At 37.7% G+C, this 24,637-nt stretch overlaps 1 protein-coding gene across 15 annotated transcripts in view; it reads left to right on the top strand.

The window, feature by feature from the left end:
* KDM6A (lysine demethylase 6A) overlaps nt 1-24,637 on the top strand; it is a 150,541-nt gene that overhangs the window by 74,495 nt on the left and 51,409 nt on the right. For 8 of the 15 annotated variants that reach the window (XM_053934695.1, XM_053934694.1, XM_053934689.1 and 5 more), the window contains exons 6-9: nt 6,357-6,477; nt 17,409-17,463; nt 20,212-20,246; nt 23,779-23,872. In XM_053934695.1, coding sequence (XP_053790670.1) covers nt 6,357-6,477; nt 17,409-17,463; nt 20,212-20,246; nt 23,779-23,872 — 305 coding nt within the window. Of the gene's footprint in view, nt 1-6,356; nt 6,478-17,408; nt 17,464-20,211; nt 20,247-22,568; nt 22,635-23,778; nt 23,873-24,637 lie in introns of all 15 variants that reach the window. The other 7 variants (XM_053934693.1, XM_053934692.1, XM_053934685.1 and 4 more) reach the window with 1 other exon arrangement.

The raw sequence follows: 24,637 nt of genomic DNA, 5'->3' as shown, positions 1-24,637 counted from the left end.
TTTCCCCTTCTCTGTAATTTTTTGGGGCCAGGAGCAGAGGGATATGAGGCTGTTGGTTTTCAGGTGTGACAAAATCACAGTAGACTTGGAGATGATAGCAAGTCATTTACAATAGGTGTTCTTTGAAGACCTTAATCCTCCACAGACCTCTCACATACTGGCAGGAGAGTCCTCTTCCAGAGTGAAATGCTAATCTGTCTTCCTGCTGCATTTATTCCATCTGTTTATGCTCCTAGAGGACATGGATCTCGATATTTCTAGCAGGCAGAGGAAGACTGTTCAAGTATTCAAGACTGTTTAAGGTGGTTTATTTATTCTGATTCATCCATGAACTGTTTTTTTTTTTAACACCACTTCTTCATATATTCAGAGATTTTAACAAGAGGCAAGTACATAGTCCTCCTAAAAGGAAGGGGTCAAAAGTACTTGAGGTTTTTTTTTTTTCAAGTCTCATATAAACAGGGATAATAAAAAAAGCAAGTGGGAATAAGATCAGCTTTAGAATTATTGTCCATATATTTTATATTATTTTTAAAGTTTTCCAGCTTTCATAAAAGGATGTGTTGGATTAGCTCCAATGCAGTTTGCTTTAATTCAATATTGTACATATTTTTATATACTAGAGCAGCATTGCAGCATTATCTTAAGTACAAATCTTAGCTGTTACATGATTTTATGCTGGTGATTTTGTTTAACTGTTAATGTAAGAATTCGAAGTCCTCAATGTATATATGAATGTTGCAATAGTGTGATCAGACCAAACCTATATCACAATTATTACAGTAAGATGTGCCATAAGGTATCATCTCCATAACTTGAATCAACTACAGTAAAATAGGTCTGAAGGATCTGAAATTTTGATACTTTCTTCTTTTACACCATTTATCATCAAGCAGTAAGTGGCTGGTTCATTTTTACTGTTGTTCCCCTTTTTCTCAGTTAGAGTAGAAAACCAGTAGAATGAGATATTCACATAACTTTAATAATTTCATGCCCTCCATAGTTGTCCTACAGATTGAACATTATTAAAGAATTTCAACAGTTAGTCCAGGGCTATCCTTCATTTCTGTGAAATACCTGCACCCAGGTGTAGTGCCTTGGATACCAAATTTTTTCTTCACTTCATTGAAAATTCTGAGCCTGGCTGGTTTGTCATCTGCTGATTCCACTGACTTCCATCAAGATGAAAAGATAGAGCCCAGGCTCTGAGGTTGTGTCCTGAAATTGAATGTCACACCCTGTGGATGCCAGTGTAGTAACTGTGGTGCTCCAAGGCCAGCCTGCAGTGTTTTCAGTCACCTGGCAAATTGCTGGACAGCTGAGAAAGGCTCCAGATTCCTCAGGAACACCTGACAGGAGACTGAGATCAGTCACCCTTACTGCCCCATTTGGGCTCTTTGCCCCAAGGCTCCTCAGTTCAGGGATTCCTTACCAGCTGTAGAAGCTGAGTGTCATGGAAAACTCAGTCCTACAGCACTGACACTGAAAAAAGCCAAAGACCTGCAAGAGATGATCCAGACCCTTTTCCTCACCTCCATCATGACTAAAGACTGATGTGGAAAACCAGTCATTCCTGAGTGGAACTTCTGACCACCCTACTCCCTGATCCTTCCTAAAGCAGAAGCACTGTCATCATCTGTTCAATATCTAGATATAAAGATAATAATATCTAGATATAATAATATCTAGATATAAAGATATCTAAACCAACATCACTGCTTCTGACTGGGTTCCTCCACACAGAAAGTCAAGTATATAGTGGGGGGTGTAGGAATGCACACTGCCAAGTGGAGACCTCTAAGAATTTAAACACACAGTCTGTAGATACTGCTTTGTCAAATATTTCTAAGGTTTCAGGTGGCTGGGTCTATATGTATGTATTTTTCAGGTATATAAAATGGGAATGTACATGCAGAATACATATACTCGTAGCAATTAACCAGTAACGAAGTGGGCAGTTAATTTTCCTTTCATTATCTTACCTTGCTGTGATTTCATGGCAGACTACTCTTGGATTGGTGAAAACTGCTAATGCTATGGAAAAAACTACTCCCAGCTGCTTTTCTAGAGAAATGTTTAAAGACTTTGCTGCTCAAAATATTTTGCTATTCAGCTGTTGCAGTCCTCTGGACAGAAAAGTTGTAGCTAAAGTCTGTAAAAGTGTTTCATAGACGCTTCGTTTATGTTCAAACTATGATTATGAGTTTCAAATAGAAATTTGTGCATGATAGCCTCACATCGCTTTCATTAGTAAGGCTGTGAAATTATGTGAGGCTTAGAATAGGTGGTCAGAAAATTGAAAGAAGGTAAGAACACAAAAAAGAAAGTTTCACTCTAACTGCATCAAGTGACATTAGAATAATGTTAGGTTCTTTTATTTTGTACGCTCGCTGTGATTTTCATGGGTTTTGTTTGAAACGTACAAAAGTGATAACTTCTGAATAGTTAAATTGATGTTCTTTTATTATATTCTTTTGCCTAGTACAAAGCTGATTTTATTCACAGTCTATTCAAGCAAAAACATCCAATAAAAGTCTTATGAGAGTTCACTAAATGTTTAATGTAATAATTATTTATTATTCACCTGGTTTCTTACTTTCATAATGGAAGGCATTGTTGTATAGATTAGTGGGTGGGACAATAGCTGCAGTATTGATTCTGGCAGTCTTGATTTGGAGATGTCATTTTTATTTTTCCTGAATTGCTGTAGCAGTTCTGTGTAAAATGGAAGTCCAGAGGTGCTTTTCATTCCCTGTAGTGTCTGTTTTCCAGTCCTGCTTTCCCATTTTTTTTGAGTGTTAGAATAACCTTTCCTGCCTGTTAAGAGAAATGCCTTCATCCTTGGCAAATATCCTTATTTAATTTCAATAAATTCTAGTAGACTTAACCAGCATTGTCTCACTGTGCAGGTGTCAGTATCATGAGAGAACAAAAGGAAAGTCCTCTCTTGCTGAATTCAGATGACTCTAATTTATTTCTGCAGTTTGAGAGCTCCTGGCCTTTCATTTGATAGTTTTTCCTTTGGACTGATGTGTGTTTAGTCTGCTGAAGGAGTGAGATGAGAAGTTCTGTCTGTGCATGAAGGGCAGTTAATTAGTGGAGGAGACTCCCAAGTGACTTGAGGATGACTCTGTGCCATCACCCCCGAAGGAAACTGTTGGACTCATCCAGCTATTGGGTTATAGCTGCACTTCTGGTTTTGGTCAAGCCATACAAGAGCTTTGAGGGAAAACATCTGGATAACTTGGATGCCTTGGATCCTCCAGACCCACTTCTTTCTGGGTGTAGGCTTGGACAGAGAACAGAAATGGGATTAGAGATGTTTGAGAGTAAAGAAAGATCTGTACAAGAATCAGGTGACTCTGCTGTGTCTGGAAGGCCCAGCTGTGGAATGGGTGTCAGTGCTGCTGCAGAGGTGGTGCTGTTTGATAGTAAGGGAATGAATGAGTCTCGAGCTCTGGGCATGGCAGTGGAAAACAGGCAGAGGTTTATGCTGTGGTCCATGTTCTTGATGTGCCCTGTAATTGTGAGCACGTTGCTATTTTGTTTAAATGTTTCCTGCAGGCAAAATTACATCAATATTAATTCAGCTGTGATGTAAAGTTGCTTGTCTGTCTGTAAGAGTTAATAAGTAAATGTCTTTTCAGAGCTTGAGTATTTTATTCTATAAAAATTCTACTGAGTATTTAAATGAGGTTGTAGTTATTGAATTAGACATGAGTACCTACCACTGGTAAAAAATGTTGAAAATGCTTTTTCAGATCACTTCATTGAGGAAATTTCGATGATGCCCCTTTTCACAGTGGTGGAAGTAGTTTCTATTTTTTATTATTCATGCATGTCATCCTGGAGAAAACTACAAATTGTAAAACCAATATGGAATTAACACTAAATTTAAGTAAAAGGTAAAGTTTGATTTTTAGTTAGTTTAGTCTGTGCAGAGATAAACCTTACTCAAAGCTTGGTCTCTGTGACCAGCAGATTCTCAGCTAAATGTGACAGAGTATTTCATGTTGACTACTGATGATAATTTACAGGTTTTTAAGTGTTATGCTCCTCTGAAAGACTGGCATAGGCAGCATTCTTGGTTTTTTGAATGAAGGACAGTATACATTCAAACTAAATTTGAAAACTGTCCTGGAAAGTTTTTAAGTATACTTTTGGCTTTGTTTTACTCCATTGCTCAACAGTGTCAGTGATTAATATTTCCTGTTCAGTAAGCAAGAGACTACAGAAATATTTTTATTGCACTCAGATTCTCTTAAACTTCTTTAGAAATCCTCTTTTTGATGATCTTTTCAATGGGGATATGACATAGGGGAAATATCAAAGTACTATTTTCTGATCAAGCAAGGATGGCTAAATGAGGAGCATAAAGTTTACAAGGTGTTAGTGTGGTTACACTGTGTGAACTGCTATGTCTTCATTCCCAATTTTTGTCTTCTCTTTGACTGGAATCATAGACAGTGGTTTTCTTCCTTTTTGGGACGTAGGATATTGTCTTTGAACAAGATACAGGTAATGGATTTTGAATACCACTGGGTGACATACCTAGTGCCCATATTAGAGTTAAGACAAGAAATGCAAATACACAATAGAATCTATCTTCTGGCATAGCAAAAGCCTAGCTTAAAATATGTGCTGATACTTAGTGATCAGCCCAGTCTTTAGCCTTTCAGTTTGATCACTGCTTTTGTATATGGCAAAGATGAGTGTAGTGTTATGAGACAAGGATCTTTGTTATGAATTCAGTGTAGATATGAGTTTTGTGATTCACCACCACCATAGGATTTCAGGGAAATTTAAATGAGATGTGAGAGAACTTAGCTCTGGTGCAGGTTTGTCCCTTCAGCGCTTCACTTGCTCATTTTCCATGTGCTGGCAGAAAAGTAGGGTACTGGGTAAGGAGAGCCTTCCTGAAGGATTGCAGTAGAGGAAGCTTCAGTTCCACAATAAAAATTTAATACTTTTTTTAAGCCTATCTGCTCCCAAGTTCTATTTAAAGAAGTCAGTGCTTCAGGTACATACAGTTGCATTGTCTAGAGGAAGTTCTGTGCCTTTGATTTGCTTTGCCATCGATGAGAAAAAAGCCTGTAAGAATTTTAGAGCAGAAGTGTTTTTGCTGAAGGATTCAAAAATGATAATTTATGTGTGTTGTGAGTAAAAAAGTCTGTGAAAAATATTTATTGAATTTTGCATTGTACCTGCTAACCAACCTTTTGTCTTTATAAATAATAGTGTGCTTGGAGAGTAGGAATTAAATCAATGTGCCTAAAGAGAGTGATTTTAAGCACTGTAGTTAATCCCTGTCCCGTGTCCCTGTGTTGCTCCACAGCAGGTCCAGTACTCCACATGGGCTGTCCTGTCACCTGCCCCCTTGGCACCCACCTGTGGGGTTCCAGGGGCAGCAGATGGGATTTTGTTCTCAGGTCTGGGGCTCAAATCTACCCTGAGTGAGGCTGGTTCTGATTTCTCTTGTTTGTGTGACCAGTGGTGTACAGGAAGGGATTTTATTTCAACCTGTCATTGGATTTCAGGCAACAATGAGACTTAGCTTTTTTCTTAATTCCTCTGTGACTTTAATTCTATTCTCTTTTAGTTGCATTTCAGCTATCCTAGTTTTATGCAGTGGCCCGAGAGGCAAAACAGTCCTGTTTAGAGTCACTTTGCTTCTGCTCCAAGATGGAGTTGTTAGATGGCATTTCTGTTTTATCTGGTACAGTGCCATTATGAACAGGGACAAGTAAGAGAGAATTTGAAGGTAAGGAAATAGAATCAGAGCCATCTTCACATGGGAATATGAAAGAAAGTTACTGTGTGAGGAGCTGGCAGGCTTTTATGTCTGCATTTGGAAGTGATGGAACAACTGGTATTGAGTCATTGTGTGGCCCTGGTGCTAGGAAAGGGAGGAGAAAGTGGGAAAAGGAGAGCAGGCAGGTGCAGTGGGAGGAGATGTGTGTGATCTCTCCTCTGCTGCTGCTTGGGGGTCTGCACTGCTGGAATCAAAAGCAACCTGCTTGTTGTAAGTGAACTTGCACTAATTTTGTAATTAATTTGTGAGTCATCCTCTCTGAAATATCAGATATGTTAGTGTATTTCATGCAGCAAATAAGTTTCTCTAAATTAACAGAAAAGATTAGACTTTCAAATACATGAGGATATCTGGAGTTCACAGTTACCTAATCCTTGAAGAATCAAAAGCCGTGCACCAAAAACAATACATGTAAACCATTATTTTGTTGGTTTTCTTCTATAACAGTACTTTCTGATCCACTTTGTTAGCCATATAAAAAACATTAATTATAGAGTAATACTTCAGTAAAACATCATTTTTTTAATCTGTGTTTTTCTTTCAGGGCAATTAAAGCATTTCAGGAGGCGCTTTATGTTGATCCCAGCTTTTGTCGAGCCAAGGAAATTCATTTGCGACTTGGGCTTATGTTCAAAGTGAACACAGACTATGAGTCTAGTTTAAAGGTAGGTTTAAGTCCTTTCAGACTGAATTAACATTTCTTACAAGTTGTGTGTTGCATCTTAAAGCTGCAAAGAATGCATAAGCACAGACCAGTCACAGACCACCTGCTATAGAAAGTGAAGTGCTTTAATGTGAAGTGTCTTAGTCTAAACAGAAGAAGGATAGATTTGAGGTGTGTGAGGTGCTACACTCCAGATGAAAAATGAACCTTGGGGGAGACTGAGGTTGTACTGAAAGCTAAGGGAAAAAAAAAAAGAACAAGAAGCTTGGATTATTTGATTTTTATTTTTATATTCCCTCCCCCCCCCACACCCCCCAAGCTTCCATGTTGTAAACTACTGGAAGTTCTTGGAATTAGTAAACTAGAAAGTTTTTATGCAAAATTATGTCTTTTTTTATATAATTGTTACTTTTCTAGCAGTTAATTATTCTTTTATTTCCTGGCTTGAGAGTCAGGCTCTGAGGCCACAGTGTTTGCCTAATCAGTTGGAAATGGTTTATGGTAACAACGCTTTGTTTCTTCTGTATTTCTTCAAATTCCTTACTATTTACATTCTTTTCTGGTCTCTGATTGTAATCTGACATTTTAGCTCCCTCCATTCAGCACATTTGCCCATGCTTTTCCTCTTCCCATTTTCTACTTTACCCACATGTCCTTTCCTTCCTGGCCTCTAAATTTAGCTGTTACATGTCTTGGAAAAAGGAAGAGTTCTTTTAACAGACTTACGTGTGGTGGGAAATACACCTGCAGGGCTGAGAAATTTGTAATTAAATGTAATTTGTAAACACATTTCTGCACATTAATCTTCCCTAAAAATTATTGAAAACAATAAGCGTTTTGTTTTCAAGAATCTTACAGCTTTCTTTTCTTGGCAGATTGTTTTCTTGGGTTGTCAGAATCACATTGTCCAAGATTTGAAAGAGTAGAGTGTTACTCTCAATTTTCCCTTTCAGTTTTTGTGATCGAGGGAAGCAGTTCTCTCCCCTTTTCATCCAGAGCCCAAGGTTTCACCTACAGAGATTGGTGGAGCTGGAAATTGTGCAGAGGACTAGAAAAGATTCCATGCAATGAATGGTGAAGGAGAGCAAGGAGAGGTCGATCACTGTTGAGAAAGGGATTATGTGTGAACTGGAGTGATCCTATTTTCTTATACTTTGGCACAGATTTAGTATGTCATGAAATATATGGAATAAAAGAAGTGCTGAAGTATATTCTGGTTTTATTTTTAAAGAACCTGAGAGGAAACAAGAGTAAATTTACAAGGAGGTGGTCATCTTCTAATCAAGTAGTAGAAGAAACTCAGTGATCTCAAAAGGTTTTTTCCAATGTAGCTGGTTATATGATTTTAGTTTTTCATATAAATTGATCGAGAAATAGATAACCTTTTTCTGCTGTGCCATAAAATTTGCAGTTCTGTCAGCGAATCAGGTATTTAAATAAATACTATGATAACTCAGTCTGAATAATTTCTTGTGTTTGATGTTCACAACTTTGCAAAACAAATCAATCACTTACCATGAGGATTTTGAGTATACCAAACTTCAAGTTTTCAAAACACCAGCTACAAATGGGAATAACACTGAAGTAGTATTTTGAAAACAGAAAGAAATTAATCTTTTTAAGTGCAAAATTATCATAATTCCATTGCTTTTATGTGGCATATGGTTAAGTCACTTAAGGAAACAAATGGCCACAACAAAAGCAGGTTACCCTGGGGCAGAGGGCTGGTCTTCAAAGGATGGTGAAATGAACATGGGTGTTTGCACTGAAGATGGTTTCATGTTTTTCTTAAAGCAATATCACTGCAGCTTGTTCCTAAAAGTTGTCTCATCTTCTACCTTGCAGTCCTGATTGCCTTGTTCAGCACTCTCAGCCACATTGAATCGAGTGATTTTTCATTTTTTTGCTTTTCCCCATTTGCAGACTGAGGTGGATCACAAGTCTGAGCCAGCTCAGCTTGAGATTGCCTGGTTGGTACATCCAGGGCAAGGTTGATGGGATGGGAAGGAGGGGACAGAGCTGTCTTATCCCCTTCTTATTTAAAATGTAATGAGAAACTGCTCTGGAATTACCAACTGAGACACCTGAAGCAAAGTTTCTGGTTTTCCTCTTTGCTATGGAGGTTGCAATCCTTAGTAAAGAATAACAGTGAGGAACAAAAGAAAATACCTAGTGGAACTCGGTCTCGAACACTTTGAGCTGTTTCCAGTTCAGCTCAGCTGTGGATTTAAGGTACAGTCCAAGGACTTACCTACTTCGTTTGAAAACAAAGTGTAACTGATTGAAATTTACCAGTTCAAACATCACAATGTGTCAGTTGAAGAGAAAACTAAGAACAGGGTTGTAGCTTCTTTAAAAGCCAATCTGACTGTGATTTTAAAAAACCACACCTTAAACCAGAACTGAGTGACAAGAATATGAGAGGCAAAACAGAAAATGCTTCCTTAGTGAAGAGAATGAAGTGAAGTGCTGGTGCTCTGGTTATGCTCAACCATGGAGAGAGTAAAATGGGGAAGGGGTGTGAGGAAAGTGTGAAGGGATGTTTTCACACAATGTCTGTCTCATTCTCTGGGACACAGAATATCTCATCTTCAAACAAAAGAAAGATAAGAAACCCAAAGCAATGAAAAGACAGAGTTGTCTTGTTGTGCCTTTTTTGGTATTGTGGACCTTTTTAAAAAGATCCAGGATTTTAGAGAGTAATTAAGGGGTTTGGGATCCAGCCTGCCTGTGATTGGCCTTGAGCACAGACCTTTTTCCTGGGGCTCTTTGCCTGGTTTGATCTCCCCATTCACAGGGAGGCAGAAAGTGGAAGTAGCTTTTTCATCTGGTATTGGCTTGTGGCTGCTCTGGATTTCACAGATTGTACCAACGTTGCATTAAAGTACTTTGAAATATCATAATGTTTTTGATGGTATTTAAACATTCATGTTAAGTCTGTAATTGCTAAGAATAAGCCATTGCCAACAGATGAGTCATTGTCAGTGAGAGGCATTGTCAGTAAGAGTCTTCAGGCAAAGGGGGAAGATGGAAGTCTGAAGGTCATATATTCCATGTTTTTCACAATTTTAGAGCATTAACATAAATCATCTGTATTTTATGTAAGCAATTTAAGCACAAAATTAATTTTTACTATTTTAAGATGTTGATGATCAAGATAATTGCTAGAGTGCTGTTTAACAAGCATAAAATCAACTCCCAGTGTTTTTTCAAAAGCAATTACTGGTTTTGCCTGTTCTGCAGTTAAGATTTGCAAATTACTATGAGAATCCTTGACTTTCTCTGTTACCCATTGCCATAAACTCTTGCAACACCAATGCTGTTGAAAATTACTTGGCCTTCAGGCTTACATTAAGGAAAAAAAAGTGTCCCTTCTTGAAAAGAAATCAGTCCTTGGGTAACCTAGCAGATTGGGCAGTGTTACCTTCAGAGGTGAGACATGAAAGCTGAATTTGCCCCTTTCATCAGAAAAGTACAATTAATTCCAAAATGAACTGGCAGTGACTTGGGGGATGGGTTTCTTTTTAATAGATTGATGACTGTAGCAACACCATGCTACTGAGGTTTACCTCACAGTACAGCTTTTTTAGTTTCCTATGTCCTGCTGCCCCTTTCCTGTTCACTGTTTCTTACAAATGACACGAGGAATACTGTGTTCCATGGTGGTAGCTGTGGTGGCACTGTGATAATCTGAAAAGAGAATAAAGCAAGATCTCTAGGGATATTATGTATCTTTTTATTCATTGAGTAAATGTTGTTGGAAAAAATATTCATACTTCTGAGTTCGTGCCACATTATTTCTGACATGCCACTTGCTGTCATGGTCATTTTCCTATTGAATATATTTCTTTTTTATCTGGCCTCCTTTTTTCATAGGTGCATGTAATAATCTTGTTTCAGATGTGTGTCTCAGTTCTTCTCTTAAGTACCATTGAATCTTAAACAGTTTCTAGAAAATATGCGGGAATGAAAGATTTCAAAGAGAATTTTGGAGGACATTTCTTTACAACATAGTGCCCCAGAGCCTTTTGAGATCTGGGAGCTGAGCACCAGGTGACAGCTATGGGAAACCTTCTAGTGCTCATCCTGCTTGGTGGTGTTGAAGTCTCGTGTTTTTAGTGGGGATTTACAGCTGTGAACCTGAAAGCCCTTTGAATGCAGAATTCATACTTAAGGGAGAAAAGAAACCTTTGTTTTTTCTATTTATTGGATTGATAACATTGAGGGAACAGTGGGGGCCAGGGGGCATATTTTCTGAGGGTTTGGTTTTATGAGGGGAAGCTTTGTTTGCTTTTGTTTGGAGATTTGTGGTAGGGAAATTGTGTGGGTTTTGTTGGATTTTGTTTGGTTTGTGGGGAGAGTTTTTTTTAATGGGTGGTCAGTAGGAATGCTGGACTCAAGCAGGTTGGTTTATAGCAAACAAAGCAATGTTTTGCTTAGGGAATTTTATTTGATTTTATTACAGGTACACCCTGTACCCAGTAACAAAACCTTTAGAAGAATGAGAACTCAATTTCTCATGTTTTCAATTATCTGCCTTTTAGTAGAAATACTAATTCTCTCTTTCACTTACAGATATTTTTCCTCCTCCTTTATACACAAAACAGTTATTCCAGTAGTTTGCTTCAGGCTTATGCTTTCATCTTGCCCGTAAATCATCAATTTAAATATAATTTTAAATTTCTAATTATTCTTCTAAAGATTCTCATTTGTTAGTAATGTTAAGACATGCTGCTTATATTACGATAAGAAAAAGGCTGCAAAAGAATTAAAATGTGCATGAATTGTATGAATATGCATGAAATATAAAGAAATTAAATACTGATGTACCAATGAACAGCTTGAAGTATTTATTTATAGTCAGACACTTTTCTACTACTTATTCAAATACTTCTTCTGTATATATACTTATAAAAGATATTTTTTGCTAGTGCAGCTATTATATGCCAGCACATAACTGTTGTAGACTTATCATTCATGTTTTATGTTCTTTCTCTGAGTATTAAGTAAACAAGTATTTAGGAAAGTGAACATTTGTGATTTTGAGCCTTCATGTGCTGTTTTACCATCTAGTTATCTTTCTTGTATGGGCTTAGATTAGTATTTCTTAAGTTTAAACATTGTACATTGAAACCTTATGTATTTTAATTATTAAAAATAACCAGTCAAAATACATGTCATTATCAGGTGCTTTAGTTTCTTATGTTTAGTTTTATGTCTTTAATTCTACGAGGAACAGCTGCTTTTTCAGGTAAAAAACAAGGTGAAGGGCTTTGGCTCTTGCAAGTTGGATATCCAAGATTTCAAGTGCTTCACACAAAAAAGCATGTTGTGGAAATTAAAATGAAATTAATCAAAAGATAATTTCAATGAAAATATAAGTGGTTGGAAAGCAGTATTTGGGATTGAAATTTCTCTCTTAGTCTTTGTAGTTTGCATATGTCAGTGGTGGAAAGGCACATACAAGAAGTAAATCCATGGAAATTTTTTAATGCAGCATGGCACGGTAACGAAACTGCAGGAGAGTTATTAGTGTGACTGGTTTTGACAGTGGATAATGATACCGCAATGTCTGGCCTACAGAGTGTTCTCTTTTATCCTCTCTTACCTAGTTTTGCTCGGGTTTTAATTCCTGTAAAAGAGAATTACAGGTGTATGTTAGAAATGCCATGATTACAAAGAGGAGTTAAGTGCTAAAACTGAATTACCGTGCTGTGTGGCATCTTCTGTTATTTGGGAGGTGGGGAAGAACACACCATGGGAAGAGGAATAGGTGGTTCAGAAATCGAGCATTCGATCTAAGGGTGTTGGTGGGGCAACCAATATCCTTAGATATCCTTCTTGGCTGGATGGGGCAGCCTGGGTGCATGGACAGACTGAGGAATGATATGGTGGAGAGGAGTGCTGTGGAAAGGGGCCTGGGTGTCCTTGTCAATGGCCAGGTGAACACGAGCCAGCAGTGCCCTGGCAGCCAGGAGGGACATCCCTGTCCTGAGGGACATCAGGCACAGCATGGCCAGCTGGGCAAGGGAGGGGATTGTCCTGCTCTGCTCTGGGCTGGGGCAGCCTCACCTCGAGTGCTGAGGGCAGTTTTGGGCACCACAATGGAAAAAAGACGTGATGCTATTGGAGAGTGGCCAAAGGCAATGAAGATGGTGAAGGACCCTGAGGAGAAGCCATGGGAAGCTGTGGGCACTTGGTCTGTTCAGCCTGGAGAAAGGAGACTGAGGGGAGACCTCAGTGCAGTTACAGCTTCCTTGTGAGGGGAAGAGGAGGGGCAGGCACTGATCTCTGCTCTGTGGTGACAGGACCCCAGGGAATGGCCTGGAGCTGTGTCAGGGGAGGTTTAGGTTGAATATTAGAAAAAGGTTCTTCCCCCAAGAGGGTGGTTGGGCCCTGGAACAGGCTCTCCAGAGCAGTGGTCACAGCACCAGCCTGGCAGAGCTCAAGAAGGGTTTGGTCAGTGCTCTCAGGTACATAATGTGACATTTGTGGATGGTTCTGTGCAGGGCCAGGAGTTGGACTCAGTGATCCCTGTGGGTCCTCTCCAGCTCAGGATATTCATTGATTCTGGTGAGCTTCATTCATGGATCTTCTCCTTAAGAGGCGTCTCCATCCAGACAGATCCACTTTTATCAGATGTAGCTGTAAGTGCAAGGTTGGCATTCAGGGCACACAGAAATACTCACAGGGTAGGCACAGGTCACCAGCAAGGACTGGGCTGTGCTTTCTGTGCAGCCTGGGCAGCTGTGGGGGCTGGAGGATGAGTCCTGGAATGACCCCGGCTCGGGGATCAGCTCCGTGGCTGCGCTGGTGCTGCAGCAGACTCCAGTCATCCCGTTCCCCTGTGACGTTCTCTTGCTGCTGGCAGCCTTTCAGGTTGTTAGCACAGGAATAGCTGAATTCTGATGTTGCAGAAATAATGCATAAAAGGTGGAGGCAAATGGGAGTGTTGAGATAGCTTTGTGAAAATCACTGTATAAGATATTGGTCAGTAAATTCAGATGCAGCCCTTTTATGGCTTGCAAAAATACAGCTTGTATGATCTTTGTTTGAAAATAATTTTTCTCTTAGGGCTTGTCAGAACAAGAGATTTTTCAGAGCACACTGCTGCTGTTCAGTGTATATGTATCTGTGGCTTTTGTTCCTTCTGTCCTCCAGCAGGTTTTTTTTTTTCTCCCATCTGTAAGTTGGCTTTTTATTTGAATGTTGGACAAAGGTACCTGAGTGTTTACACTACACAAACCTTTCTCTTGCAAGCTGATTTTGTTCTGAGCTCAGAAGGCAGTGGAGAGCAGCAGGATGAGCTGCTGTAGCAGCACATGGAGCTTGTCCTCTCCTGACCCTCTCCCCTGGTCCCAGAGATGCCTGGCAAATGGAGGCTTGGCACCCTTCCCTGGCTGGTTACACAAGGCTCTCCATGCCCTACTTATCTGAACAAAAGCTGCTCTGAGCAACACGGGCATCACACCTAGGTCACACAGGCAGAAAAAGCCATCTCCTGACAGAATTTAACTGAGTCATGATGGAGCTTTCCTTCATGGTAAGTCGGTGAGGATTGTCAGGTTTCAGATGATGGCTTGCCTTGCTTGCTGAATATATGCAGAGCCGAGAGCTATTAAACTTGCTGATGTCACCCTGGAGAGGAGGAGGGAGTAGAATCACTACAGAGGTCTCAGGTTTGCATGTAAACAGAGACAGTACTGAAAATCTTGCACTGAAAAGAAAAGGGTTAGTTTTGCTTTTGTCATTTATTGATTAAAGAAACAACAAAACCTTGGGTACTCGCCTGTTACATTTGAAAGAATCAGTATTAATTCTATGAGAGAAAGCATGTTAAGTTACCTAAATCAGCATCAGATTTCTGTTACTTTACTACCAGACCTAGTGCTTTCATCAGTTCTCTTTATATGGAATCCACTGTACCTCTCATCCTTGGAAAGGTTATCTTCGGAATTGTTTCCACAATCAGAGGCAAGTCAAGGACTCCAGAGGAGATGGAATGGGCTGTAGGTAACTCTGCAATTACAGATGGCTACAAATCAAGGTGATTTAGGGCTGGGCTGATCTTAAGAGTCTTTTCTAACCTAAACGATTCTGTGATTGTGCCTTGAGCCGCAGCCCTTGAGAAGAGCCTGTTAGTTTTTAACATTCAGAACACTGCCTTCTAGGTAAATCCTCTTACTGGGGATTTGAATTTCTATAGACTGCTGTCTGCCTTGAGGTATTGTGTGTCGTCTCTGAGCTGCAGCGGCCTCTCCTGCATAACAACTATTCCACACAGCAGTAGCCAGCTCAGTGCTGCAATATTTGAGAGGGGTGCAGATGTTTGCCAGCCGCTGCTGTTGGTTGCAGAAATGGAAGTTGGAAATTATTACTATTTTTTAAATTTTTTGGTGCTGGTAATTGTGATTAGTGGATCTGCATTTGGCTGATGAGGTTGATGTGTTAGAATGTGTGCATGGGGGATTTTTTTGTCTGCTTTTGGGTACTTAATGGGGTACTATGTATTATTTATCCGGCAAGAGGTGTAGGTTTGCTCTGTAGGTTTGCTCGTGTGTGTGCATTTCAGAGGTTCTTGGTTTGAAAGCTTCAGGGGTTTCTGTGTATTGCTTTTAATTGTGATAACTGTCTAGTGCAAATGGTGTGGTTTTCGGTAGTTACTGGCTTTGGTTTATCAATTTCTTTACTGTTTGTAGATTAGTGAACAGTGCAAATAGAAATTTAGCACACTTAAGAAAATTTTCATGATGTGGATTTTTGAATTTCAAAAGTTGGCTACTATAGCAGTGAAATTTTTTAGGAGGCATTGCTGAGAATATTTCTGCTTTTTTTTACTGTATAGCACTTAATGCTATTAGCATACTTATATATTAAAATGGTTAGCTATTCTTACATGGTTGCCTGCTTTCTCTCAGTGAGTCTCACTGCAGTAACCCTTCAGAAGAGCTGCTACAGAAGAGTTGTCAATCTTTTTACTTTAGATTTGCTTATTTTTTATAATAGCATTGCTAGATGAGAGCAAATCTATTCCATTCTGCTTTATCTTTCCGTAGTAATTTTAAGTGATGGTGCAAGATGACACATCTGTACAGGAAGGATTTTGTACCTTTTAGATCAGTAACACTGAGTTGTAGAGGCCAGAGCCTTTTTTTTTTCCTTTTGGCAGGCAAAATGCAATTTAAGATAGAGCATTTTATTTTTATTTAGGTTTTTTTTTTTTTTTAAAGTTGTCTGCTTAGTAGAATCACTATGGTAACAGACTAAAGGATGTCTCTGAGGCACTCAACCTGCATTGCAATGTAAGTGAGGGGAGACTGTAAGTTGTCTGCCTGCTGAGCTGTAGGGAAAGGAACAGACACAGCAGAGAAATAAGCTAATAATTAATATTTGTATTATTTAATGCTTGTGCTGAGGTTAAAAGGTTATTTTACAGTGTGAATCCATTGGTTTTTGTGTTCTCTTCTGCGGGGATATTACTAAAATGTTCATTATAAACCATGAATTTGTGTTGTCATTCACCTTGAGTTTGGTTCATTTTTAAAATGCTGTTATATGTTTCATATTATGTTGATGAAGTGAGTGAGGAGGAAGCTGCATCAGTGTATGTCAGAGCTTATGGAAGTGTCAGCATTCTTATCTTGTATTGGATAATGCATTAATTTTAGAATTTTTTGTCCCTATTAAAATTAGAGCTTTCCGGAAATCTGATAAAATCTTACACATCTTAGAGATGTGTTTTGTATAGACATGCTGTACTCAAGGAGTTATTATGACCATGAAGAAAGTTAAGCAGCATCTAATAGCTCTGAGTACAATACTGAAAGTGTGTTGCACCTATCCATTGATACAGACTTTTTTTTTTCTTCCCAGCTACTGCAGTAGGCTCCCAGTGCCACCTAGTTTGGCATCCTGAATAGTTTGATCTAAATTATCATTTTTATGCTAAGAAAAGAAAGTGTACTAAAGCATCAGTCATGTTTTGTGTATTAGAAATCACCTAACACTGTATTTTGTAAAGAACTGTATTTATTAACATTAATATTTCACAGGTGACTCTTAGGTTCCTGTATTCCTAGGCCTTATTCTCTGTTGAACTACGATGTCAATTAAAATTTCATACCATGTGGGGATTTTCTAAAAAGTTTATGGAAAAGCTCAGGCACTGGAGTTTTTGTGCCTGTTCCATTCATTTTTATACACTTACGTCTTAAACTGAATACTGATCATTGAATTAACATGACATTTGCAGACAGACTTCAGTGCTCTGCTTTTGTGACCTTCTTTATAGATGAATGAAAAACTTACCTCAGAGCCTAGAATGTTTTAAAAGATATTTTTGGTATTCCTTATAGAAAAGTAATTAAAATTATACAAGCTTTAATGTTTAACTGAAGTTTTCTCAACATCTGGAGGAGAGGATGTGAGAACTTATGACCTTCTTATGAACTCATATACTAATCTAGAGGTATTCATATTAAATTCTTTTTGATAAGAGTTCAATTTTTAAAAAACTTAAATTAACTCAGTTTGTAGGGAGAGTGTTCTGTTTTTCTAGATAGATTGAGCGCTTAAGTATTTATCTCCATGAGGCTGTGAGCTGGTGTGTCTGCAGTCCAATTGTGTATATAAAAAGTTAATCTTCCAATTTTGACCATTTATTTGATGCCTTCATTATTTCAGATGCAACCCCATGTTTTATGAAGATCTGTTGCTATCATACATTCCTAGAAGCATTGAAGTATTTGCAATAAAAAAAAAATTTACTTTCCTCTAATAAGCAGTTGAACAGAAATTGAAAACTGTTTTTTTTAAGACACATGGTAAAATGCAGTATTGATTTTCAAGTACAAAATTGATTTACTCTTAGTAGTTTGCCCAAGTGCTAGTATTACTTTGTTTGAAAAGCAAATAATTCTTTTTTCTTTCCAGCATTTTCAGTTAGCTTTGATTGACTGCAATCCCTGCACTTTGTCTAACGCTGAAAGTAAGTAACCAATAAGTATTTATTTTGTTGTGGATCTTTTTTTAAGTGTTATGCTCGCAACTGTGTGAATTTTTAATGAACCAGGTCTTCAAATTCAAAAGAATTGGCGCTGAGAGAGGGAGACTACAAAACCTGTCTGCCTCTCTCAGTGGAGACAGATGTTCCAGTGGAATTGTGGATTATTTTAGTAAATGGAATAAGTAAAAATTGAGACTTAGCTTATTCATTACTCCAAAAGCTTGAATTCTGGAGGAAATTTACTATTTGACTGCTTTTTATATATTTATAAACCTGGAGCTTGTGCCATGGCAAACATTTAATAGCAATTATTTTAAACTTTGCATCATCTTGATAATCTCTAACTTTTCAGTGATTATTTTCATGCCATTTAAATTTATAGATCCAAAATTCAGCATCAATCTTACTGTAGAAATAAGGAAAAAAAATATTAGTGATTTTTTGATATCAACTATATATTAGTCTATATTTGAACATGTTAATCTTTAATGCAGTGTGATCTATCATAGGCAGAATGTACTGTAGGCTGTAACAGTGTCCTGCAGGTTTTTATCCATGGTTTGTGGAATTGTATGCAAGAATAAACATGTGTTTCTCCATATTTTGGAGTCTGTAAGAATTAAAAGGCAGAGAGTTGTGAAGGAAATTAGTCCTTCAGTTTTTAAGGTACCTTCATGCTTGAGCTTAAGTTGTTGTTCATGTTGAACTTAAGTTACCTCCCAAATCTCACTTCAGAGGCATTGGATATAATATTTAAAAGCATTTCTGTAAAAACTGGATGGAATTGTGAATATTGTATCAGCAAGGTAGTGAAAGGGAGTTTGTTCACATGGCTGAAACCACTGGCTGTATCAAGGAGCCAGCTGTGCTTCAAGGCTGTCTTCAAAGCTTTGTCACTTATCAGCAATAGGCACAGATAATTTTGTAAAAATTTGCAGAATTCTCACAGAGTCAATAGGCTTTTATTACTTTTCTACTCGACATGTGATTCTTTATTGTATTTTGTGTTTGTTCATATTCTTTCTCACTAACTTTATTGGTTTTCACTAAACCTCTGGATTTCTGTAAGGTTTTCCTAACCCTTGCCCTCCAGTCCTCTCTGCCCCCAGATTTGTGTAGAGGGGTGGCCCTATGTAAAGGCTTCAGTGCCTGACAAACCCAGAGGAGGAGAGGGAAGAGGACTGAGAGGTGCTTGGCCAGGTCCCACTGTGCTGTTCTGGAAGGAGAACTGACCCCCTTGCCCCAGAGTGTTGGGTACCCTCACTAAATGCTCCATTTAATCCTCCCCCTTGCATTTCTAAGGGCTGGGTGAGTAGCAGCATTACACTGAGTGTGTTCCCAGCAGAAATGTTTGAGTACCAAGCATCTCCTCTTCCTATTTAGACTATCTCTAATCTGACACCCTTAATTTTCCTTTCCCCTCCAAGGCATCACTTCATTTTGAAGCTTCACACTGAAGGGGTTTTGTTAGAAGGGGAAAAAATGAGAGAGAGGGTTTTTTAGATAATGAACTCCTGAAACAAATGCAGGGCTTTTCTTTCATCAGTACACAGTGAAGTTTGATGATGCAGTGAACATAATGGGTGTGTTATGTGCCCTTTAGCAAGGAACACAAAAAGTTTATTAAAATTTTAGATGATGCATTTCATTCTGACCTGGTTTCCAAAGTGCACTTGGCTTCCTTCTTTATAGCAGAGGACAAAGCAGTGCACAAAGGGAGATATTTTCCCTCCCTTATGACCCAGAGTGAAACCCTGAACTCCATATTACCTGTATGTATGGTAATTTGATGTCACACTATTCTGTAGCTTCAAGAGAGAGAAATCTGTGTAATTGAAGTAAATTGAGCTTGGCTCAAACACAGGTAATCCTCACAAACATGGAGCAAAAGTCTGTCTCGAAGGAACTTTTCTTTCCTCATCAAAGCAGAATGAGGATTACATTCATCTCAATTAGCTTCAGCTATCTACCAGTCCATGGATAGCCCACCTTAGCAGTTCTCAAGTCTTTCTTGTGATGATTTGAGCGTTGTGAGGGTAATTTTCTCTCTGCTTTTACTCTGGAACAACTCATTTTTCTTTCTCCATCCAGCAATCCTCTTGCCTGCACAGGCTGCTGGTAGTATTACGGCATTCTGGACAATTTATATGAGGAATTGAAAATGCTTAACAGTAACAATAAAACTATCACCTGTAATTAACATTATCACCTGTACTTAAATTTCTGGTTGAGTTTAACAAGGGAAAGACAATTCCTAAAAGGAAGAAAAAACACCTAAATTTAAGATCCCATATAAAACTGGCAGTGTGTAACATAATGTTCTGTAACCCATCCTAGTCTATTTCTTGGCAGCTGAATGAAAATGTTTATTTCTAGCTTGGTTATGTACAGAAAATACTATCTCTTACCTCAGCTTTAAGACATTTTATTGCTAAATTTACTGAAAGGTTAATGGACTCTCTGTTTCAGAATACAAATAAAATCCATGGACTGCTTTTCTCAGTATCTGTTTGCAGTTTTTGCGCTTTGTTAGGATATTAATTTTCTGTCAGGTCTGGTATATTGAGTGTAAAATATCAATGTAAAAAAAGTACTCTTTTGGTATCTTCAAAATGTAATTTGTCTTGGTTAGCATTGGTAAATGTGAAACATTTTTTATCCCTCACTTCAAAACATTGCAATTGCTCTTGTTCATTAAAACTAATAATTTTGATTTTCCCACTCTTACAGTTCAGTTTCACATTGCCCACTTATATGAAATCCAGGTAAGCTTTTAAGCTCATTTTCATAAAGTGTGGTTGAGTTTCAGACTATGTAATGGAATCAGTCTGTGGAATTCAGATTATAAATGCTTTAGTAAAGTTAGACTAAAGTCTTGAATCACTCAAGAAACTTGACTTTCTTTGGCTAAATTAAAAATATTTTGTGTGTGGAGTCTCATGCTATAAGATGGGATAGTTATCTTAATAAACATATATTTACTAATCTCCCAATTTGAGTGCAGAAAAAAAAATCCCAAAATGCAACTTCCAGGAAAATTCTTTTATGAGATTCTATTTATATTTAAAAGGTTATATGTAGATTTAAAGATACAAAGTTTCTCAATTTGTATGTATGTATATTCATATTGTTTCTCATGTACACACACACAGAGAATCAATTCCAACCAGTTGTCCATGTGCCTTTTCAGTATATGTAGTATATTTGACACGAAATTTTCAAATTTAAGTGCAATTATAAAAGTTTTTAAATTTTCAAATTAAATCAATGCATGTGGCATTAGGGATCTGTGGTCAACAGCAAATAAAGCTGTGTTACTAATTCTGGGTCAAATCCTACCACAGAGCTTTTCAGGTGAATCTTTTGGGAAATTACAGAACACTTCCTGAGCTTCCAGAATATAAGTAAATTGAAACCAAGTGGCTACTGAGACATCTATGGTATATTTGAGATTTGTCTGACACTGGTTACATAATGTAGATGTTGTGCCCTTTTACCACATTTATAGGTATCATATGGCTGAGGAAGGGATGTGAAATGAAAACAAGACCTGTTGTAAATGAAATGGGTGACAGACTATATTTTCAGTCAGTTAGAAAGTAAGTGCTGTCTTTTGATGGCACAGTGAAGTACGGCCTGAAGTATTTCTATATAAATAATAGATATCAATCTGATAAACAGAATATTTTTGAGTGCTTTTGGTGCAAAGTTGTATGACAGGACAGAAATCTGCCATCCCAAAGCACCATTAAGCAAGTTCATGGATTGTTGTGGTTCTTGGCTACCATCCAGATTCCATTCAGCACATCAGTTCTGTTTTACTCCAGCAGATCACAAGGAAGTTAAACACCCCAGGTCACCATGCCAGGTGTCCTGTTTGTGTGACCAGTGTTAACTGTGCTTAAGCTGTGCTTTCTGGCTGACAATTACCAGGCAGCAGGAACTTTGTTTTAATGCAAGTCAGAGTAAAAAAGTTTCAGTGCATTGTGCTCTTAGGTTTGGTTTGTCTCACAGTTCTGGTGGGGAGAGGTATCTTGTTTTTTGGAATTTGACAAACTGACAACCAAAAGAGTCTTGGCTTCATTCTGGATATTACCTCTGGCACAATTAGAGAGGTTTTGGAGACAGGCTGGTCGCTCAGTTTCCTTTACAGCACCCAGTGAAACAGTTTTTTGAACCCCTCCATATACTTGCAAATTATATACTCTCTTAATATTAATGAAAAAGTTAATTCATTTCTCAATCAAGTACCACAGTACTGCACTTTAAATGATGAATTGCCAGGCTCTGGACAAGAGACAAGCCTGGGGCTGATGAGGATTAGCAGTGGCTAATGCTGGTTTCTAATATTTCACCTCTGGAAGTGAGATGGCTTGTGTGATGTCTAAAGAAAGATGCTGGATTGGGTTCTCCTCCCCTTTTCCATTTCTAAGACCATTCATGATGCAGCCAAACATCAAGGACTTTGGAATTAGCATAGAGGCATAAGGTTCTTCCCTGTGATGGTGGTGAGGCCCTGGACAGGTTGCCAGAGAAGCTGTGGGTGCTCTGTCTCTGGAAATGTCCAAGGCCAGGTCAGAGCTCTGAGCCACCTCATCTAGTGAAAGGTGTCCCTGCCAATGGCAGGCCATTGGAATTAGATGGTATTTTAGATACTTTCCAACCCAAATCATTCTGATTCGATGAAATAAAACCAAATGTAAACATTGGGACAGGTTTTGTTAGTATTTTAAGGCATACAGGTAATCAGATTTCTAAAGGGTAAATGCTACAAAAATAACAAAAGTAAAAAATACTCTAGGTGTGGAAAACATGTCCTATTTTAAAATGCCTTTCTGATACCTCCTGAGCCTTTAAACATTTTTTTCAAAGTGTGACTATTAGGCACTAATATTTACCTAATTTGACATCTGGATTGCTGCCTCTGCTTTCATACTCTACAGTGAACTTCCGTTCATTTGCTCAACATTCATAGTCATATACTACAAATTTTGTTCCCAATGCTAAATTTAAAATATTTTCCTGATTGTTTTTCTTTTGCTGGACATGGATATTTTATTTATTTATATTATTTGTTTTCTTACCAGTTGTCTGCATTTCATGAACACCAATTAAAAATCTTTCCTACCAACTTCCCCTTGTTCCATTTGAAAGTATGTAATTGCTGCTTTAATTTTTCTTCCTGACTAAAATAAGGCTTTTAAATCACCAATTTGTCTTTTGTGATTTTGAGATTTCAAGAACTTGATAACATTTTAAAATTCTACTAGGTATTTAATTGTTTCATTTTCTTCCCAATTGTCCCTTCAAAACACCCATACTAATTACTGTGTACTCCTTGCTTAAAACAAATGTAATTAAGCCACAGTCATTTGCATTTAGTTGGCCCCATTTATTTTAATGCACTCTCATCTCCTTGCCAGAATGAAGTCTAATGTTGAATTACCTAAAAGCATATTTGTGGAAGAGGAGGCACAGAACAGTGGAACATCTAAAATACATTCGCTTTTAAGCAACTGTTGTTAGGGAATGCAAAGATAACTGCTGACATTATTACCAAATAATTCATCAAATACTTATTGAGAAGTCTTAACCTTTAATATACACAAACCAGCTCATACAGTTCACAGAAGTCAATAAAGACCCCCAACCCTAACCTGGAAATGTTTTTCCTGTACCAAAACCTGTTTGTATAGGGAATTGAAAATTGAATGTTTCTAGACCGTAGGCACACCTAAACTATACAGCAGATAATAAGATGTACCTTCATTATCTAGGCATAAACCTTTTAATTCTACATGTGGTGGGACTCTTACCAGGACAACAAATATCTTGAAAGTGGCAGTTCAAATATACCAAAGGAAGGAAAGAGGCAAAATGATACCAGCTACCAATTACTGATGATCTTGGTTTTGTTACATATTTCTTGGGAGGAATTTGTGTGGGATTTTCTCAGATGTAGAATACAGTCAAGTATTCCCCTTAAAAGCAGAATATTCAATATTGTAGTGTAAGAAGCATAATGCATGTATGAGGAGTTGACAAAATTTAATAATTTGCAAATTTCCCTCAATTATTTTAAGTAGATAGTTTCTATTGAATACTATATTTATGGAAGTTATTCTCTTACCATATATATACGTCATTCATTAAAGCTTTCATATGCACTGTATGCAAAAAAAAAAATCTATAATTTTTTGTCAATGTGTTTGTGTGCTGTCAGTGCTGTGAAATCGTTGCTATTGGTGATCTGTTGTAAGCTCTATGATTAATCCATTTACTTTTTTCCTTTTGCAGAGAAAGTATCACTCTGCAAAGGAAGCTTATGAACAGCTTTTGCAGATCGAAAACCTTCCTGCACAAGTAAAAGCAACTGTCTTACAGCAGTTAGGTATGTAAAATTAACTTTTATTTTCCTCTGTGTTTCGTTTTTGCCATCTTTGCCTTCAGCAGTGTTTTTTAAGGCTCCATTTCCAAAGGGAATCTTAGACACACTGCACATGGTACGTGAGATTTTCACCCAAATAGAACATGTAGCAGTAGATATTCAATTAAATAAGAGAGGAGGAAAATATTTTGATTAAACTTACAAAATTAAAAAGCTCCTATGTGTTAGATTTTGGGCAGTGAGAGGGTGGTTTTTTCAGAGAAAGAGGGCAGCAGTTGGAATTCTGTGTTCTCTGTTCTGCCTCTGTTAACATCCCATGAAAAAACGTAAATATTCTGTGTCAGACTAGAAGAACATGGCAACTGAAAAATTTACCTTTTCTTTTGCTATAATTATACTCTGTAATGAAAACCAGCTTCTGTAACTAAAAGGTTTATCATCAGGTTCCATTAAAAAGACCACATAAAAAGCAAAAAGGATTTTTTAAAAATTGTCGTATTCCATGTTTATAGAAAGCTGATAAACAATTTCTAGCCAAGAATTTCTAAAAAGTGGATAGAATAAAATCCTTTTTTCCTCTATACCATATAAAAGTTTTTCCAGAATATTTTGTTAAAATTGTTGAACCCAGTACAGAACTTCTTCATTCACCTTCTCCATGTTCTTCATCTAATTTATTATTATAAGTATTAATTTAGCCTGCTTATGCCCATTTTTATTTTTTTCCCTCTTCACATAGTGGTCATTTAAATCAAATTTGTAACTGGC

The sequence above is a fragment of the Vidua chalybeata genome, chromosome 2 (assembly GCF_026979565.1).
Source record: "Vidua chalybeata isolate OUT-0048 chromosome 2, bVidCha1 merged haplotype, whole genome shotgun sequence".
NCBI lineage: Eukaryota > Metazoa > Chordata > Aves > Passeriformes > Viduidae > Vidua > Vidua chalybeata.
The sequence above is the reverse complement of the archived record's forward strand: the minus strand, read 5'-3'. Positions and strand labels throughout refer to the sequence as shown.